This window comes from Acanthopagrus latus, chromosome 22 (genome assembly GCF_904848185.1).
Source record: "Acanthopagrus latus isolate v.2019 chromosome 22, fAcaLat1.1, whole genome shotgun sequence".
Lineage (NCBI taxonomy): Eukaryota > Metazoa > Chordata > Actinopteri > Spariformes > Sparidae > Acanthopagrus > Acanthopagrus latus.
The window spans coordinates 7460256-7480953 of record NC_051060.1 but is presented as its reverse complement, the minus strand read 5'-3'; the positions used below and the strand labels follow the sequence as shown (position 1 = coordinate 7480953).

Genomic DNA, 20698 nt, shown 5'->3' with positions numbered 1-20698 from the left:
AAAGTGCAGCACAGTTGGATGTCCTCTTTGACTCACAAATTTCCTGTTCAGGGGGAAATCCTGCACTTATAAGGCAGATGGTTGTGTAATTTTGAATACGGCCTCTCTATCAGCAAATGCACCCTCACTTATCATGGAACACTTTTCTGCGTCTGCTTTTCGTCGATGAATAGATAGGTTTGGGTTCAACTGATTGTTGTTGAGTTTTGTTATTGGATGAAGATGATGTGTCTTGTTTTGCAACCTGAGTTGGATGTGACTTTTTTAATGATGAAATACATTAGCTTTGAATTTGCTCTCTTGGTGAAACATAAGGACTCTTTCTCTCCTTTAGAGTAGAGTGAGTTTCCTGCTGAAGGCAAGAGCTTTCCTGTGCATGCGTGTGTGCGCGCGCGTTTGTGTGTGTGTGGAGGAAGAGCGGGAAGGAAGAACTAAGTGAGGAAACCTCCTCGCTCTGTTTATTTTCAAAGCTGTGTGGACGAATGAGGAGGAGCGATAAATATGTGTATGTGTGGGATGGGAAGGCAGGTAGAGAGAATTTTGTCAAACAGCTGCTTGAGTTCTCGGTAAACTGGGCTGAGCGCTGTCCTGTTATATAACTCGGTGTGTGTGTGTGTGTGTGTGTGTGTGTGTGTGTGTTATTTGCCTGGTGGAGCAGCAGCAGCGCTCCACCTCAGTCTGGCCAGTCGGCGTCCCAGCCGACACTTCACCTCTGGATGGCCGCCTGGATTCTCTGTTTCTCAACAAACATGCTGCAATTAGGAACTTGTGGAGGAATTTTTCTGCACTTGGGAACTGCTTCTTTTTAATCACTTGTACTGGAATTTATACAGCTTTTAAACAGTTTATGGGAGGTTTTTGTTAATTCCAACCGTTTTAAAATGACCTGCGTTCCTTTTTGCCACACACATAGGAATTCATACTACATTTTTGTCCCACATTTCCAGCCGTAAATAGTGATTTTAAACATTCAGCTGGATGGATTACTCCCTGCAGGTGTAACTGGGAGGTTTTGGACTTGTCTGTGCATGTAAGCAGGTTGAACTGTCTCTGGGATAAAAAGAGGTGTGTGCATTTTAGCCTGGCGTGTCCCAGTCTGGACGTCCTGGTGTGAACTGGTCTGGATAACGCTGAGGAAGCGGCTGCAACATGTGGTTTTCTGTGGTGGGCAGGAAAGAACAGGTAGAGTGCTTAAATAATAGTGTGGACAGTTGAATGTGTTGAAAACAAAGAAAGTCTTATTACTTTGCGTTTTCTTCTCCCAAGTTCGTCGATCATCTGCTCTTTTTGGTATTAGTTTTGAATGACCTTTTTCTGAAGAGTGATTTGATGTGTTTGTATGCAAGCGAGATAAAAATGGTGTTTTTCCTGTTCACTTGTTTCTCAGAAGACCAGATTATTAAATGCTGCGACTCCTAATGCACTTTTAGGGTGAACGAAGAAGTTTTCAGCAGCAGGTTCAATGCTGAACACATGTTGTGAATGAAGGTTGACCACTGTGGATTTATCGTGTGCCCTGCAGTGTGTTGGCCTCCTGGTTGGCCACTTATTTGTTTTCAGGGCTGTTCTGCTAATGGTTAAACTAAGGTACACACATGAGGTGCAGATGATAAAAAGACATGTACATTTTGGGCAAAGTGCTCAGTAAGGTCAAGCCATTTCACTATATGATAGTGGAATCATCTTTTTAAGAAAAATAGGATGTAAACTAGGCTTTTTTGCTGTATAATTGATCCATTTTAAACTGGTTGTATGTTTTAGCATGCTCACTACAGTAGAGATCTCTCCAACATCAAACATAAACATAATATCCAAACTGTTATTTCTTCATGTTCTGTTGATAATTTTAGTTAATCTTCTAAATGTCTTCAGCTGAAATTCTTTAATCTAGTGAGGCTGCGAAAATATGCATAGAATGAATAGTATTCGATTTGTCATCAGTCTCCATTTCTTAGCTTCAAGGCATAGTTATAAACATTTTAGCTAACATCTGATGTTTTTTGGAATGACATTGCTCATAATTAAGGAGCGAAAACTCAATGAAAATAGTGTTTGACGCACACAAGTAAAACCAGTTTGTCAAGCAGCTGTTGATTGGTCTGTAACCACATATTAAATATTTCATCACAAAGAAGAAAATCTTTTATCAACGGCCCGTTTCATCTATGATAATATCAGATTAATAAGGCAAACAGCCATGTAATACATATAATGTATTAACCTCATATTGTTCCAAGTCCTTTGTATCTCTCTATGGAGTAGTCTGATGTGTGTTGAACCAGATTTGTGTCCTTTTAAAAAAAACATTACTCAAACCCACGTGTGTGGTTCACAGTGATGTGTTCCTCATCTCCCAACTTCTCTCCACATAGTGGGGAAAATCTCCTCCACCTCCTCTCCTCCTCCTCCTCCTCCTCCTCCGCTTCCTCCTGTGTTGGTGTATTCACTCATTTATCTGTCACAGTAAAGAACAGAACATTCTCTCGGTTCAGAATGAATACAACTAAGTTTCATTTCCACTGTGTTGCAGATTTCAGAGTGACATGGCAATGTTTCATCCAAGTGTTAACTTCATACAGAAATCTGTAGGGTTTTTTTGTTGGTCTGCTTTGGTTACTAGGAAATTATCTCACCTCATAGAACAGCACAGAGTTTATATGATGTTTGTAGTATATTAAAGAAAAAACAGTACTTGGTTGATTAAAATGATCATTAAAACAGTTCTTTCACAATAGCACCAGGAGATATGGACATTAGTGCACAGTGTGAATTAAATCAAGAAAATAAACTTTTATTCAAACACAGTTTTGCCTTGTGGATGTTAGATTGATGTCAAGAAATAAACAGTGACCGTAAGAATTTTGTAAAGGTCTAAAGTAATTGTTCAGACTTGTTTCGTGCAGCTGTGTGAAATTCCTGAAATCTTACAGGGAGTTGTGTGTTGCTTATGCAATCATGCCCAAAATAGTAGCCAGAGTTTTCAGCTTGAAGTACCGAGACATGAATTAAGTTTTCATCCTGTCCGAACCCAAAAAGCTGCATTTGGTCTGTTTGTTTCCACAGTGTGTTTGAAGTATTGATTGTGTGTGTGTTTGTTTGTTAGCTTAGCAAATGGAACTACAAGTGGAACAATAGTATGAGAGGGTTACCCACTGTGAGGGCTTGAACAATGGGAGGATGTACCGTGCGCGCGCGAGCGCACACACACACACACACACACACACACACACACACACACACACACACACACACACACACACACACACACACACACACACACACACACTTTCCTGTAACGCTTTGTGCAGGAGGTGTTTACAAGTTTCTACATCTCGGGGCTCATTTGAACTGGATAGCTTTGTGTTGAAAGAAAGATTTTTGAAGAAGAGCTGACATACTTGCAGGAAAGAGAGGTGCATATCATTGTGTCTTCCTCTGTGCTTGGAAGCTGAACCATTTCCTGTCTTTAGGAGCAGCTTCCACATCGTCCAAAAGTGTGTCACCAGTTGCTTTGTCATGATGAAAAGCAAACAGATCATCTCTGGTGGTCTGAGGTTATCAGAGGACACTGATACTTCACGTCTGATGAAACAGTTGAGGGACCTTGAGGTTCGTTTATCAAGCAATCACTTGGCTAACAATGGATTTATCTTTATCCCCTAAACTTCTATGTCTCTATGATTCAGAGACTTGTTGGTTTCTGATGAAAATGGATTTACAGATGGAGGAAACCTCCCTAAGTGTATTTTTGACCTGTGGGAAAATCGTATTTTCCTAGATTATAGTTCCCTCTTTCTATTTCCATGCACACTCACTGGCATGGAGCGTAAACATGCTGTGCAGAATCCTTGCAAGAATGCACACATTTACAAGCAGTACTGTGTTTAACTGTTTTCAGATTTGATGGAAAAATGCACCAAAAATGTACACTCCGAAGCAGCAGGCAGTTCGTACTTAACATTTGTTGCCTTTATATGACAGTAAAAAACTTTTTGCAACAATAGTATTAACGCTCCTTGCAGTGTCATGCAATTGGCTTAGAAATTACTTTAATTTGTGCTCAAATTAGCATTAACAAATGAAAAAGTAGTAAGACATACTGACAGACATGTAGCCTCTTGTATCTGTCTGGACAAAACAATTCTCAATCTATTTAGATAATAATAATAATAATAATAATAACAGTAAACTGTATTTATATCACATCTTTGTTAACAAAATTACAAATTGCTTTACAAAAGAAAAGAAGATGAGAGGAATTGGGGTAAACCATCTTCTGCACCAGGGCTGCAAATAACAATTGATTAATGTGCTCATTATTTTCAGGATCATTCATCGTTTAGTCTATGAAATGTTAAAAACTCATTATTACAGGAGTCCATGACATTGTCAAAATGCTTTTTTGTCCAACCAACAGTCCAAATCCCAACACTTCTTCATTTACTGTCATAAATGACAAAGAAAAGCAGTTCAATCTTTAATTTAAGACACATTTTTGTGTTATGTGAAATTACTAAAATGGTTAATCAGTTATCAGGATAATTGGATATATTTATCTTTCGATCGACTAATCAATTAATAGACAAGGTGTTGTCAGTTATTTTGGCTGATCAGACCTCTTCTCAGGGTGAAGTTTGGTGTAGTTTAATACAGAAAATTTGCTGAAGTCATGAACGTATCACACAAAGAGTCCTGTCCTAACAGGTGCAACCGAAGTAAAATAGAAGAATTAAGATGTCAATCAGCCACAGTCTGTACATGCAGAGAGAGGAATTCAAATCTGCTTAAATAACTGAAGATACCTGTGTGGGTGTGCGTGGCCGTTTGAACACAACTGGCTTCAAACTGCCTCTCATGTAGAAGTGGTTTATAACCTCAGAATGGCTCCAGAAGGCAGGTTGACTTGTAAGCTGTAATCTTGGTGAGTCTCCAGCCTACATTAGTGGTTTTTGTCAGCGGCGTATCAGACAGCCGTTGCTTCTCATTTCTCTATGCTACTGGAGATGTTTCTCAGTGTGAGTCAGCTGCAAAAAAATGTCACATCACTCTGACTCTGCTGTCCAGAGAGACGCACTCTAAGCCTTGTTGTATAATTTACATTTACTTAAAATTCTGGTTCATTTCCTCATTCATGTCCCAGGAACTTTGCAGAAAAACGGCAGCGTTTCTCGCTTGTTTGGGTTCATTTGTGAGGATTATTAGATTTTTTTTTTTTTTTTTTAAAAATGTCATTTGTTGATTAATTGATGATTTTATCAACAGGAGATTGATTTGCAACTACTCTAGAACTATCAGTTAATTATTTTATTTATTTAATCCAACGTGTGGATTTTCAATTTTTTATAGAACTTCAAAATATATCTTTTCAATTTGGACTGTTGATCGACAGTTTGACAGACGTCAAACTGATTGAAATTGTATTTAATTTCTGAATGAAATGAAGATGATGTTAAATTGGAGCCCTACACGTCACAAAATTTCGAGAAACCTAACACTGATGCGTATTTGAAACCTTCATGGAATGGGTTTGTTCCAGTTGGTTCACCTTATTTTGAACCATTTGAAGATTTGGCCAAAAATGAATTGATTTGGAACGTGAAAAGTGTGTTCCTAGGTGGAACCAAAAAATAGCAGGTTTTGGCTCAGGATGTAGAGTGTGTTGTCCACCATTTGGAGGGTTGGTGGTTTAATCCCCAGATCCCCAAGCTACACATCGAGGTGTCCTTGGGCAAAATACTGAACCGCAAATTGCTCCTGATGAGCTTCAAGAGTTATGCAGCTGTTTTACTCGATGGTTCTTTGTCAGGCTTGTGCTTGGAGAGAGATTTTGAGTGTGCAGCCAGTAAGGCTTACCTCAGGAAATTGACAGAATTATGGCCACGTTGCCTTCCAAACCAAACCTGTATCCGAATACAGTTCAAGCGTCACCAAGGTTTGATCAGAGAGCGCAAAGGTCTGACAGTTTGTGTATACTGATGACAGGATGACAAAGTTTATTTTGTGTAACCGCCGTCATGGAGCCGCTCTGTTTCTGTTTTTAAAACTGAGTCTCCTTCAAGGCTTTGGTGGTGAGCATGTTTAAAGCAGCCGACTCCTTCAGGCTGTTCCCCCTCTAATAGAGGCCTGGCAGCTGTAAGGTGCGCTTGATTTGTTGGGTCAGGGCACTTAAAGAACAGGAGCTGTCTATTAAAACACAGTAAATCAAACGGTAAAGCCTTCTTAGGTTTTTCATCTATTCTTTGAGACTTATTTCAATAAACAGAAAAAGTAGAATACACACTCAAGAAACAGTTTGTCCTATGTGATCTGTAGTGTCTTAAAGTGGCGTTATGAAAGGTGTATCTATACATCAATCAGTTGATGGTTATGCCAAGCAACACATCTGGTTTCAGTCTGACCCAGACTCAAACACCAGCTACCAGTTTTATGGCTTCATTAACCGATTCGCTTGCTATTTTGTGGATGTATTGTGTGATTCTGCATCATTTTTAGAGCTCCACATTCATTTCTAGTGAAACACGCTCAACTTGAATGCATAGCATGCATTTTCTGCTGCATGGTGTCTTTTAGTCAAAACAAAGTATGTAGTTTGATGAGGTTATGAAGTAACATGGGATCATGGTAGTTGCTGTCTTCATTGTAAAACAGAGCAAGCGCCAAATGGTGAGGAATGTGCTGCACCACGAGGACGCAAAACTAACAAAAGTAAAGAATAGCCATTAACAACCATCCTCCTCACTCTGACATATCACCATGTCTGCTTTTCAATACAACCTGATTATTTATATTTATTAAAAGCTCCTTTAAAGATATGGAATGGAACATATCTGCATTATGTTTCAAACAACTATACCTTAGTTGTATATTTTATTTAGTTAGTTTCTTGTTTTACCCTAAATGTTTCCATGTTCTAGATGTTCATCTGTAATTTCATTCAAAGTGACGGTGCATATCATTTGGTCGCATGTCACTTTAACTTCCAGGAAAATGCCAAATGATACATCAGAGTGCAGAAGCAACCTAATTTCTGTCCGAATCAAATGAGGTAGATTTTCGTTGGCAGCAGTGTTTTTCTGCAGTGAAGACATCTACTCCCATGATCCCAGTCTACTTCACAACATCATCAAGAAATCTGATTTCTTTTCACATTCTCTCTCAGACCGGCACATGTTGGCTACTCTACCGTAGCTACTTCCTCTATCTGTCTATGTCCAACATATGCTACACAAGTCACTGAATAGTTATTAAAGGACATGAGGCGAGGCCCCGTGATGCAGCTGATAAGTGTTGTACTGAGTACAGCTTTACACACTCCATCAAATCGATGCAGCAGACGTGCCAACGTGCACATTTGCAGTGACGTTTTTTTAATCATGCTGATGCAGACAGGATAACTTAAAGGCTAGGACTTGTGGCCCCTTCTGAATCCCCTCTGGGAGCTAAAAGTCCCTCCAAACATCCCCTGGGGGATTCAGGGAATTCCCACAAGTGTCTGTGGAGCCTGATTTGGCGCCCCAATCCCCATGTTGGATAAGTGCATGAAGCTGTGGCTCCATCTGAAGAAGAGGCTCTTTAATGTCTTCTGTAATGTACAACAGACATAAAACAGTCAGAATGATTCAAAGCTCTTCTCTCATCTTAATGTCACTCACAGGAAATTCGTGCCTGCATGAATCCAGCCTCATTATAGCATATACACGCACACAAAAACACACAGACAGATGGACAGAGTTGAAACATTGTGGGTGAAATAGTTTGAAGGGCTGCTGTCTCTGCTGTCTCTTTGTGCTGGAGAAACTGGGACATGGATCTGTGGAAGACAGCGGGCATGGCAAATGCAGAATGTATCTCTATTCATTCACATAGTTAATAGATAGAAAGTGGATTTGGAAAATAAGACTTCAAGGATCTTTTGAGTTTTGAGTTTACCTCTATGGATGCACCACCAGTAAGGAGTAATTGGAGATATGATTCTAGAATCCGACTTCAAATAACAGGCTTTCGTAAGCACATTTTGCAACCAAAAAAAAGTGCCACACAGTGAAAGTGCAGGAATGTATTTGTTTCATGCAGATGAAAAGGCAACACAAAGCTCATTGTTTTTTATAACAAACTGATTGATTTGAAGTTGGGTTTTTATGTCCCCACATATTCAAAAGTTGTTTCCTGCTGCAGGAAGTCACTGATCAACATAGTTTTCAGAACACAAAGTTCTCCTGCAACGAGCCAGAAATCAGCAGTGAAGTAAAATGTTTGGAAAAAAAAGATTATCAGCTATTTCTGGGCGAGGGTAAATAATGTAATACAAAACAAGAACCCGTTCAACTGGTTAAAGCTAGAATTGTTTTAATTTGATATTTGATTTATTCTTTTTGCTCTTTCATGGCATGATTGGATCGTACATCTTACAGAAATGACAGGAAATGGGATCAGAGAGAGGGATGAACAACAAGCAGCGAAGGGCAACGGGTCAGTTTGAACCATGGACTGCTTCAGTGAGGACACAGCCTCTGCACATGAGACACACATTCTCTAACTGTGCTACTTGGGCGCCCCTTAGAAATTGTATTTTCAAAATTCAATTTTGCCTTGAAATTGACTTACCAGATTTTTGCCTTCAGAAAATCTCACAATGAGATACATTAAGTAGCTGTTTTGGAGCTTTTGACTGTACCATCTGTATCTTGAACTTTTTGTTGTTGAAGTTGCTGAATCTTGTCAGAGAAAGTGATTGGTATCAACAACTCACTGACTGAGACAGTTTCTATCCATCTGATAATGAAGCTCATGAAATCTGATCTAAAGCTTCAGAGCAGGTACAAACAGGATCTAATGTCTATCACGGTCCAGGTCACATTTGATTAATTGTAAACATGTTAGAGTTATCTGCAATGTTGGAATAATTGTTTCCTATTGGGCAACAACTGGAATGCTTGTCATTTTCCTCCATCTAATAACACAGGTCAAAATGTGACATTATTCATTAGTTTAGTATCACAGATCATGTCTTGTGGCAGAAAAAAATATGGTCGAAGAGAGGTGTATAGAGAGCCGGTCTCAACGCTGGTGGTGTCCTTATTCTTTTGCCATTACACTGAGCATTCACCATATTATTTATATTGATATATTAAAGCAAAAAACGTGTGTATTGCTGAACAGTTATGAATCCAGTAATAGTTGTCTGTCATTCTTTGATCGGTTACTGTGGAAGGATGTCTTTAGGGGCACATATAAAACAGTCTTGAATGTAATTTGGTGACCACTGCAGAAACCGTGCAGCTTGCTCTGGTGTCTTTATCTTCCGCACTACAGCTGATGAAACAGTGAATACATGTGACCTGCAAACAGGGAGAGCTATTAACCTGAGTGCAACCCCTGTCTGTGCTTTACGAGAGGCAGCCTCACACACACACACACACACACACACACACACTCTCTTTGTCTCTCTCTCTCTCTCTGTGCAGCAATGCCAGGTCTGACGGATGGCAGCAATTAGGAGTCTTTTTAATCCACTCCACAGTTTTATGAGTGAGTTTATAGACATGCTGTGATTCTTAATGTCAAGATAGTGTTTGTGCCATCTGAACCCTTCCTGAGATGTTTTCTGTATAAGCTTTGGTCCCTGTTTTAAAAGTTATTAAGACTCAGTAATCAAAAGATGTCTTCCGTATTCAAGTAAGTGCATTAGTAGTTTCATATTTAGCTCAGCCGAGTGTCTCTATACAGAAATATTTCTCTGGTTTCAGGTTCTACAGTTGTGCACACACTGAGGGTAAACATGTCAAGATGACAAAGAAATCGTGTGATCTGTCTGATGGCATGCCAATACCATGCCGCTCTGTAATCCACCTCCCCACACACAGGAGTTCTGCTTGGTGTGTGCGTCTGCTCCAGTTTTATCTGTACTTCTGTTTTTTGTTGCTCTGTTTCTACTCGGTAAAAAAAAAGCATGTGGTTGAAAGTAAATATTATGACATGAACTGAATCTCTACAGATTCCTGTGGGGGGGATTTGATTGTTTGAGCAGCAAATATGATGAGAACGCAGCAGAGAAATGTAGAAAATAAGCAGGGAAATGCAGCATAAAAACACTCTCCTCTGTGAGTTTTTTTTCAGTTTAACACGTTGGTGAACTTGTTACCTCAGATAAAAGAGGCCTGGTGTTTAGGATATGACAAAGGTTTCCAGTCCAATCTTGCTCTGTTCAGTGTCAACACTATTTAATGGCTGCGTATAAATGTGTGTTTTTACATTCCTTGCGGTGCTCCACTTCCAGTCAGTGCTGCTGGATGTTACTGGTGTTTCCGTCTCAACCAGATATGTCTTGAAATTGTCACTGTCAGGCTCAGAGACATGTTCATATTGAACCATCACTGTCAATGGCATATGGTGACCAATCAGGAGCAGCCAGAGACAGAGTTTAAGCATCAAGTATATCAGTGTGTACTGCTTTTTTAGTGGTTGAATTAACTTCCATGTAAAGGGGGCCAATTTTAGCATTTTAGCACTGATCCATCACTGAGATTTACTCTCTACAGACCAGTTTTACTGGCCTCTTAGAGAGAGTGCCACTGGTTTCACATCATATTGACTTTCTAATTTGAAAGCACGTGTATGCCCCTTACAATGCACATTTAAAGTGAAAATGGAGAAAAAATACGAGCAGCCTAAGCCACATGTGTATAAGTAAAACCAGTGTGAAGACTTTATAGGCCACAAAGACGTCATTACACCATTCATAAAAAAAGAATAGTTTCAGTTTAAATGTTATTTATATCCTTTATGTTTACTTGCTAACAATACAAGAACACCACTTCATTGTGATCTTTTCATTACTAGTCCACATTCCCTCTGTCAAATTGTGTTGTCTGCACACAAACTGCAGCACATTAAGGTTCAGACTTGCCACAGAAAACATCCTGACACTAGTTTATACTTACCAACCATACTTTAGCTGTTTTGTACAGAGATACCCACTGTAAACAGAGCTGTTTGCTAGCTCTTTTGTAGAATAATTTATGTTTCCAATTTGTCTTAAATGCTGCCATCTGCCAAGCAATACAGAAGTATCCACTGCTTTTCCACTACACTACAGAAAAGCTTCTTTCCACAAGCCTTGAGACTCTTTAACTCATCCTCAGCACCCCACCTAATAGTTTTATCATGTATTCATTCATATACATAATTCATTTAGGTTTTTTTTATGAGGCTTCATCATTTCATTTCATGATTTTGGTTGTATAATGATAATTAGATAGAAACTTGAGTGTTTTATTTAGGTGTGCTTGTTTGTGTGCTGCTGGAATGACAAATTGTGAAACGTGTTTTGAAATGTTTTCTGTTGGTTCATTGGCTCACATACAGTTTATCTGTCTCTGTAGGGTGCCGGTCAGGAGAAGCTGGGCATCTACATCAAGTCTGTCGTCAAAGGCGGAGCAGCTGATGTGGTAAGCGTACACATAGAAAGTGGAACCATGACAGAAAATTATGGGGGAAAACAAACACAGTGACTCACTCTGCTGTGTGTGTGTGTGTGTGCATTTGTGTTTTTACAGGACGGCCGTTTGGCGGCAGGTGACCAGTTGTTGAGCGTGGATGGGCGCAGTCTGGTCGGCTTATCACAAGAGAGGTAAACACAATTCTCCAATTTGCACTGATGATTGTAAAGATATTTTTTGGGGGGGCTACCTTTGTTTGATTTTGGAACACAAATTTGAATGCACGAGTGCCCGGAAATAATGTGATTTGTGCTAAATGTCCTCTTACACTGATTTCCAATCGGGAAATTCACGGCTGACACGTGTAAATTATGATTAAACCTTCAGTGATCTCTACAAAACACCAGGGTGTAAATGTGGATGCGCATGGTATTTTTTTCTTTACTCAACCACCTACAAAAGTTTTTTGACAAATTTATGGTCGAGTTATGATGAAACTCAATTTGAAATCTAATTTGAGAACTGAAAACATCTCAAACTGAAGTATCATGTTTACATGACATCAGATTACCACAACCTCAGGGCTGGCTGGGAGAGTCTTGAGGTTGTTACATAAGGCAGCTGCATCCTCATAAAAAGAGAACATTTCCTACATGTCTGTTCAGAGCGCACAGCACAAGCAGAACGAGGGTGTGTATGTTTTAGAAACAGCACTTGCTGGCTAACGCCCCACTCAGATTAATCCAGTTATTCCTCTCCCTCTGCATGCACAGGCTCGATGTTGACAGCTGTAAAACTGGATTAACAAATCAATTGTTTAAGTGCCTTGGTGTGCAGGTATCAGGTGGGAGGGGCTCATGATATCATCACATTACATAGCATGTCAACTAAGAGTTAATCAGATAATTACCCTTTGAATTTCTGAACCTTTTTTGGTCATGGTATCATCCTGTGGTCATCTCCTCCTCCTCTGACAGGTTTAAGATAAAGTTTGATTTGCAGCCTTTAGGTTTGGTGTGTGTTAGCATAAAAGCTACTAAATCCTGCGATATTTCCAAATGTGGATTTACAGCCTGTTCTCTGCTCAGCATCAAGCAGTTGATGTTGCATTCCCCGAGTTCCATCCAATCCGACACACATGGCTCATTACCTTGTGTGATCTGCCCCCCAGCTTTTTATAGGATTTGGTTAAAGCCTTGTGCACATGTGGCTGTTAAAGAACATGGGTACTGTGTGTGTGTGCGTGTGTGTGTGTGTGTGCGCATGTGTGTGCGTGCGCGTGTGTGTGTGTGTGTGTGTGTGTGTGTGTGCACGCGTGTGTGCGTGCGCATGCATGCGTGTGTTTGAACCAGCTGGATTGTACTCAAATTAAAGTGAAGTGAGTCGTTGGCAGTGACAAATATAATCCGTGCGCCTCTAGTTCATAATGAAAGTATTCCAGTTTATTTTTCTGCCTGTTTGGATGCACGTAGACAGGAACTTTACTAGTGTTTTCTCATAGTGACTAGAAGTTGTAATTTGGTTAGAAATGCATCTGTAGTAGGGCTGAAATGATGAGTTGATCAATTGAAAATAATCAAACAGGTCTCTACAAATTATTTAAAAGTATTGATGTCTAAAATTCAATGTTATCTAAGTATTAGCCTTGAAACTTATTAACTAGAATTAAATGTGAACTTGTGAAATCTATTTTTCAATTATCCCTCTTTTAATTTCTTCTGGTCAGTGAATCAAGTTCTATTGAGTGAAAGTTCTCCATTATGAAAACCAGTTTAATTTGATGACTTATCCTACCGGGACAAGTCAGAATTTAAACCCACTGATATGCGTTAAGAATAACTAACAGCTGTACAGAAACGGCCAATTTTCTTGTTGATGGTCTTTTTTTAAGCTCAAATAGAGACATTGGGAATAAACTGAGATTGTTTCATAACAAGTTAAAAATTCCTTGTATGTTTAAAATGTTCTAGCACCAATGTTACAACACCCTCCTTAGAGGTTCAGTTCCCCCCAAACAAACTCTTAAATGGGCAAACAAAGGAAGAACCCTCACAGTGATCATAACACCAACATCCTAGATAGATTTCACTGTCTGGAATTCCACAGAAAATGGACTCCTTCCCATCGTTCACTGTAGTGTGAACATGGTTATGTATAATTCAGGGCCTGACCTGTAATCTCTTCATACAGTATTCCAGTTCGGTTATATGTTTTTCGTATCACCCACCATCTTTAGATAATGGTTTTGTATTTAAGATGAGATTTTGTGTCAGAGTGAACCACCAGCCAGTTTCCTGGTAATTTGATTTTTATGTGCATGTTGTGATACATCTTCAGCACAGTGTTACCATAGAACATTTAGCCGAATTCATGCTGTGCTTTGATCACTAAAAACATTGATCTTTAAACAGCTCATTGCAGCTAAATGGGACGTTCAAATATTAATGCATAGTATATCAGTTTAATGCGTACACCACAGAGAATAGAATAAGTGTGTCAGATCCTTTGAAGATGTGTTGAAAGTTTTATATTCATCCTCTCTCTCTCTTTTCCTCATTCTCTCCCCCACTCTCTCTCTCTCTCTCTGTGTTTTCAGGGCAGCAGAGCTGATGACGAGGACGGGCTCAGTTGTAACTCTGGAGGTCGCCAAGCAGGGAGCCATTTACCACGGACTGGCCACACTCCTCAACCAGCCCAGCCCCATGATGCCCAGAGGTGAGCATACGCACATTTTACAGATACATTTAACCACATAGACATTTTCAGACCAGCTTGTAATGACTACAGTAGTATCTTATTTTAATAAGATGATAAATACATTTTTATGCCCGTTTAGACTGATTTTTGATTTTACATACACAGGTCTAGACACACAAAGAAACCTATTCACATGCAACTAGTATGGGATGATGTCAGCAATAGGTTTATAGTTTTGCTGTTTATTCCAAACTCAGATCTGACACATTGTTTCTCATGTTCAGGGTTCCCCTGTGTCCTTACCAAGGCTGAAAATATAATAGATGGACTGACAAAATGATTGTTTTAAATGTGCATTTGAAATTTTTTTTAGATGGATTTGATATAGAAAAACTTTGTGTTGTTGGAAATAGTGGTAAATGATCATTTGCACACCTTTTGTTGATTAATTGAATAATGGACAGAAAAAAGAATCTGCACAGAAAAAAGAATCTGCAATGCATTTTTTAGTGAGTATGTTTTATTCAAGAAAAGTTTGAACATGTAGGACACGAGAGTGCAGCCTACATTTTCATTTAAGGAAAACCGAGCAGGCAAATGCAAAAGGAAAACTGGTATCCAACAAATACAACACGCACCCGCCCTCCCTTCTGCTCAGAGCGTATTGTAAGATAATAAAGGTTGCAGTAATACATGAGCTTAATGCTACATGAAGATCGTCCATTATGAGCTGTGTTTATTGGTAACAGGTGAGGGGCACATCCAGATCTTGCTGAAATAAACTGATCCACTGTTCTTCAGAAAGCACCCTATTTAGTTGAGGTGAAGGGTAATTTCATCAAGAATCTGCAGTGCTAATCACGCTGTTGTTTTTAGCATTTTTCAAGCAAAAATCTCAGACATATCATTATATATGATATCATTATAAATGTAATATTTACTGTTGGTTTGGGACTGTTGCTCAAATAGAATACATATATAGACATGTGCTCTAAATATTGCAAGGTTCTTCTTCTGCTGAACAATGAACTAATTCATTATTAAAATCATAGTCAGATTAGTCTATAATGAGACTGTAGGTCTACTTCTAATGACAGTGAACTGCAACATGCCTTTCAGCTGTTTTTCCACTAAATACTACATTGTAAAAGTCTTAGATTAAGAGCCATTTAAAAAGATGACACACAGCCGTATATTTGGCTTCCTAAACCCTGCAGATTCTTGCTGTTTAATAGCTGTAATGAATGGACGATTGTGAGTTCCACCATTAGTTAATGCCAGTAATTTTTGTGTTGTGGATGAAAGAAGAGAAGCAGACTAGCCCAGACAGTGTGTCCTTGTTGTCTTCTCTATAGTGCAGTAAAAAACCAGCCTGCAGACTGAAGGATATAATGAGTGTTTGTGGCCGCAGCCAGATATGTGTGAGAGACGAGCTGCACACACACACATACATGGCATTGAGTTTACTGGGTTGTCTGGCTGTGTGCTGGTCTTTGTCTGCTGGAATGTGACCCGAGATTCATTAAGGAAGTCTTCTGGCCGGGCCAGTCTGTGGTCCAGGATGACGATAAAGGGGTGTTTCTCCCAAATTCCCTCGACCGCAGCATGTTTTTTCCAGTTCAGACAGAGAAATTTAACCGCCAGGCAGTGAAGGACGCTGGTCATTCTTGAGTGAACCTAATGTTTGGAAAGTGGACAAGTCCAAGTGTGGATTCTCACAGACTGAGGGTGTGACTGTACTGAAGAAAACCTAGACACACAGAAGGAAAACAACAGGGAAGCATTTGAGACTAGCTAAACCTGCATTTGGAATTGATTTAAAGATTGTCTTAAATTAAGATTAATTAATTAATGGAGATTAACAAAACACATCCAGATCATCACAACAATCAAAATTGTGAAAAGTGTTAATCAGTGTTTTTCAAAGCCAAAGATGACATCCTTAAAGGTCTTGTTCTGTCCACAACTCAAAGATTTTCAGTTTACTGCCATAAAGGAGAATAAAACTAGAATATATTTACATTTAAGAGGCTGGAATCGGAGAATGGCACACTACAGCAAACAATAGCCACGTTTCCAACTCACTATTATTTTCACTATTGATTGATCTACAGATTGTTTTCATCATTAATAGATTGATCGTACCGTTTATAAAGCGTCAAACAATTGTAAGGAATTGAGGTCTTCAGATTGCTTCTTTTGTCCAACCAAAAGTCCAAAACTCCTCATAAATGACAAAGTAAAGCATAAAATTTTCACGTGTAAGAAGCTGTAACCATATTTAGATAGATAGATAGATAGATACTTTACTGATCCCGGAGGAAATTCAAGCATCCAGTAGCAATAACAAACATTGAACATACATTGAACATACATGCAATATCAAAAAAACAGTAGAAATAAAAATATGGAATAAGAAATGTTATAAAAATGTTTTGAACAACTGTATAAAAATATAAAGTGATATTAAAAATATAAAGTGACGGTAGAGGTAAAGAGTATTAAGGGGACAGGGGGCGGTGTACAATATTTGACACATTTGACAATATATTTGACATTTCTGCTCAAACCAATTAATCGCTTATCAAAATAACTGCCATTAAATATAATAGTTACAACTAATTGTTTACCTGTTGTCGCTCTAAACCAGAGGAGCACCCCTAGATATTCAGGTTTTATCAATGCATTGATAAAGTTATGAACATCTGGAAAAATCTTTCACATACATCATGTGAGCAAAAGGAATTGGTCTGTAGTCTCAGCGCAGTGTCATCTCATCATCTATCCAACTGCATGTCGAGAAGGCGTCATCTAGAAAATCCTGAAAACAAAGCTGAAGACAAACTACAGTGTCATGCTTTCATATTTTCACAAGAACCATAACAGGTATTGAAATTATTTTGTCTAAAAACATCATACTCTCACTCTCTCTGGAGCATCCGACCGAGGCCGTGACAAGAACGGGAAACTGCGACCAAAGAGTGAAGGCTTTGAGTTGTACAACAACTCGGTGCAGAACGGCTCCCCGGAGAGTCCGCAGGCCGGCTGGGACTCTTACCCCGACCCAAAGAAGATGATGGGTGAAGATCGACTCCTTAAGAACCGAGCTGACCACCGCTCTAGCCCCAACGTTGCCAGTAAGGCCTTCATATACCTACACTGATTCTTTTTAGACAATTGACCTACATGCCAAGTTTTCAGCTAAATCAAGCTTTTTATTGTGGACACCAGTTCTTGAATAATTCTATTCTATTTTTTGTCATTTTTAAGTCATGCTTATTTTGTGAATTTGACCATTTCCACAATAAACCATTACTGATCCATTAATCACAATGATAACATTGTGACATGAGTCATGAACGGCACACTCCATGTTCTCACACATTCCACCTAATTTTGGGCAGACACTGGATTTTATGCTTGGCATGGGCAGTTATGAAAACGGGGGAAAAAAAGTGAAACTACACTGCTGTTATTCTTAAAAGTACTCCACCCTGATATGGAAACAGTTCCACAGTAATATTTGGCAATAACACTGTTGGCAATAATCTTGAAAAACAATCTCTTACAGCAACTATTTAGTATAATTAGGGATTTGTTTATGACTCATTTGTTTCCTTAATTCATTGCTAATCATCAGTGTAGTTGTGTTTTTTAGCAAACGTCTTGAACTGTGCTAATACAACTTCCTCACCTGCCTTTTCACCAGATCAGGGCCAGAGTCCTGCAGGCAAGGCGGTGTACCCCGGAGGACCCGGCACTAAGATCACCTCCGTCTCCACCGGCAACCTGTGTGCTGACGTAAGTAGCAGTACGATTGAAGCAGGTGGCAGCTTTGTGTGGAATGCTCCCGCAGACCAAATGAGACTAAAGTGACACCACCACTCGAAGGACACACTCACAATTTCTGTTTTCACCCACCAGGACGAGCCCTCCCCTCCCCGTCCAGAGGCCTATCCCATCCCCACCCAGACCTACCCCAGGGAGTACTTCACGATCCCGGCCTCGAAGAGCCAGGATCGGGTCGTTGGTCCTGGACAGGCGCCCTCGCAGCACTGGCAGGGCATGGAGGACAGAGAACGCCTCCCTGTGGTTGACAACATCCACAACAGCATGCAGGTAGAGCAGCGAGTCATGTATCAGAGATCCTTAATTGATGTGAGGAGGGGTCACTCCCAGAGGAAAAACTTAATTAAACTGATAACATTGCTAAAGACCTTGATTCATTTCCTTGAGAAAATGGTTCACTCCAAACTTTGTACCAAATAGAATTTCTGTCTTTTGTTGCTGAATCACTTTAGCGTGGTATTTTTTTGTCTTTATATTTTGATAAATATTATTAGAGTACTGCTGTCAGTGCTGAATTTTTTTTAACCAAAAGTCAAAATAAATCAAGGATTTGGGTAATAAATAAATGAGCATTAATAATGTGGATACCATGACTAAGTGGGCAAAGGCAAGTATAAGAACAAGTATAACATCCTGTTAAGCTCAGATAAACATATCACTTTGCTGTAATACAGCCTGTAAAACCAGTAAAAAAAACAACTCTTCTGCCAAATGATGATATCACCCAGTCATACTTTTATTGTTCATCCTATTTGTCTCATCTCTAATCAGTATTTTTTGTCTTTTCCCAGCGGGTGAACCACTCCCAGGAGGACTTGTACCCTCCTCCAGGAAGTCTGAGGCCAGACATGCAGTCGCACTACCAGCAGGACTACCAGCACCGGGACCTGGACTACCAACACAGAGACCTGGACTACCAGAGAGGTCCACCAGGTATAAAAAAAGAGAACCAGAGAGAGGAGGTCAAAAAGAGGACCAGAACGCCTGATGGTGTTATTTCCTGTCAGATTATGTAACAGCTTAGTTGTTTTCTGGTTATAGATGTTCTCTTAAATTTAATCAAATTTGATGATATTACTTTTGATTACGTAATATCAACTAATCACTACAGACCTTCATAAATAGATCTCGAAAAAAAAATTAAAAATAAAATGGCGGTCTCTGTGTCTGTAGGTGTAGGTCCGGATCACTGGCCCCCACAGCCGCAGGTTTCCTCCTCGTTGGAGTCATCCACGTCCAGCCAGGAGCACCTCAATTTCTCTGCCTCTTCCTCCTCCTCCAACAAGACCCAGAACCAGAAGACGGGGCCGGGCCGATGGAAGACGCCCAACGCCCCTCACGCTGTGCCGCCACATTCTGCCCAGCCACCATCCCGCTCTGACCTGCCCCCTCCTCCACCTCCACCGCCAGCCCCTTATCCCGATGCCTACGACCCCTACGACCCCCAACCAGACTTACCGCTCCCCCCGCCTCCCGCTGCAGTCACTCCTGTCACAGCCCAGCAGGCTGCCGACCGCAAAAAGCGTGAGGAGCAGCAACGCTGGTATGAGAAGGAGAAAGCTCGGCTGGAGGAAGAAAGGTAAGATCTTTTTTAAACATTTTTTTTATGTTATTATACAAAATGTATTTCTGCGTTCCAGCTACGCATAGAATTTTAGTAAAGATGATGACGTTGATGATGATGATGATGGTTTCCAAGGGAGAGGAAGAGGAGAGAGCAGGAGAGAAAACTGGGTCAGATCCGGGCCAACCCTGTCATGCCCGTCCAACCTCACAACAACGGAGGATCCATGCCTCCTCCTCACCACCAGCCCCCCATGGCATCTGTGGGCCAGCCCCAGCCCTACCTCCCCCCACAGCCTCAGCCCCAGCCTCCCCCATCCAGACCGGAGAAGCTGGCTAGCCTGCCGCGGTCAGCCGTCCCTCCCCCTGCCAGTGGCCCCAACCCTGGTAACAAAACATTTCTTGTATTTAATGTAATCTTTCATATACAAACTGCCACATTTGAATGCAATATGATGTACTTGTAGGTATGGACACGGTGATCAGGGAGCTGTTACCACAGCAGCAGCCACGGACCATTGAGAGGCGAGACCTGCAGTACATCACCATCAGTAAGGAGGAGCTAACGTCCAGTGACAGTCTGTCTCCAGACCCCTGGAAACGAGACGCCCGTGAGAAGGCCGAGAAACAGCAGCAGCTTCACATCGTCGACCTGCTTGACAAGGAGATCCAGGAGCTCCAGGTAGGCACAGTTCAGAGGGTTTTTATTTTAGCTTAAAGGGACAGTTCAGTGTATATTTTACCTCTTACCTGAAGTGCTATTCATCCATGTTTGTTTTGGTGTGAATTTTGGAGATATCATCCTTTGTTAAGCATAAAAGACTAAATGGCAATCATCTTATGGTTGCTCAAAGTTCCTAAACAGAATGGTGAGTGAACCTCCCAATGAACGAAAGAGGACACTCAATGAAAACATTAATGGCGTCCTCTTTGGCTGAGCTGTAACATTAGCTAGCTTATTTAGCTTTTATTTAGTGAGGTCTAGTGTTGATAGTTTGTGGGTGTAGTTTGGTTGAAAGAAAGTAGTCCCTTACAGTACATGAAACTGTTGACAACAAGGTCTGTTGATCTTGGTATATTGAGTAACCGAGTCATGAGAGACAGTGCTTTTTTCAAATGTTTTACAAATGTACTTTTTGCTTTGAGCGTCA

At 40.3% G+C, this 20698-nt stretch overlaps 1 protein-coding gene across 16 annotated transcripts in view; it reads left to right on the top strand.

Annotated features, from left to right (window-relative positions):
- The window catches only part of afdna (afadin, adherens junction formation factor a), a 105609-nt gene that overhangs the window by 66793 nt on the left and 18118 nt on the right, over positions 1-20698 (top strand). For all 16 annotated transcript variants that reach the window (XM_037086491.1, XM_037086503.1, XM_037086501.1 and 13 more), the window contains 10 exons: positions 11382-11447; positions 11556-11629; positions 14035-14153; positions 17072-17272; positions 17845-17936; positions 18060-18254; positions 18776-18917; positions 19158-19563; positions 19684-19934; positions 20015-20229. In XM_037086491.1, coding sequence (XP_036942386.1) covers positions 11382-11447; positions 11556-11629; positions 14035-14153; positions 17072-17272; positions 17845-17936; positions 18060-18254; positions 18776-18917; positions 19158-19563; positions 19684-19934; positions 20015-20229 — 1761 coding nt within the window. The remainder of the gene's footprint in view (positions 1-11381; positions 11448-11555; positions 11630-14034; positions 14154-17071; positions 17273-17844; positions 17937-18059; positions 18255-18775; positions 18918-19157; positions 19564-19683; positions 19935-20014; positions 20230-20698) is intronic.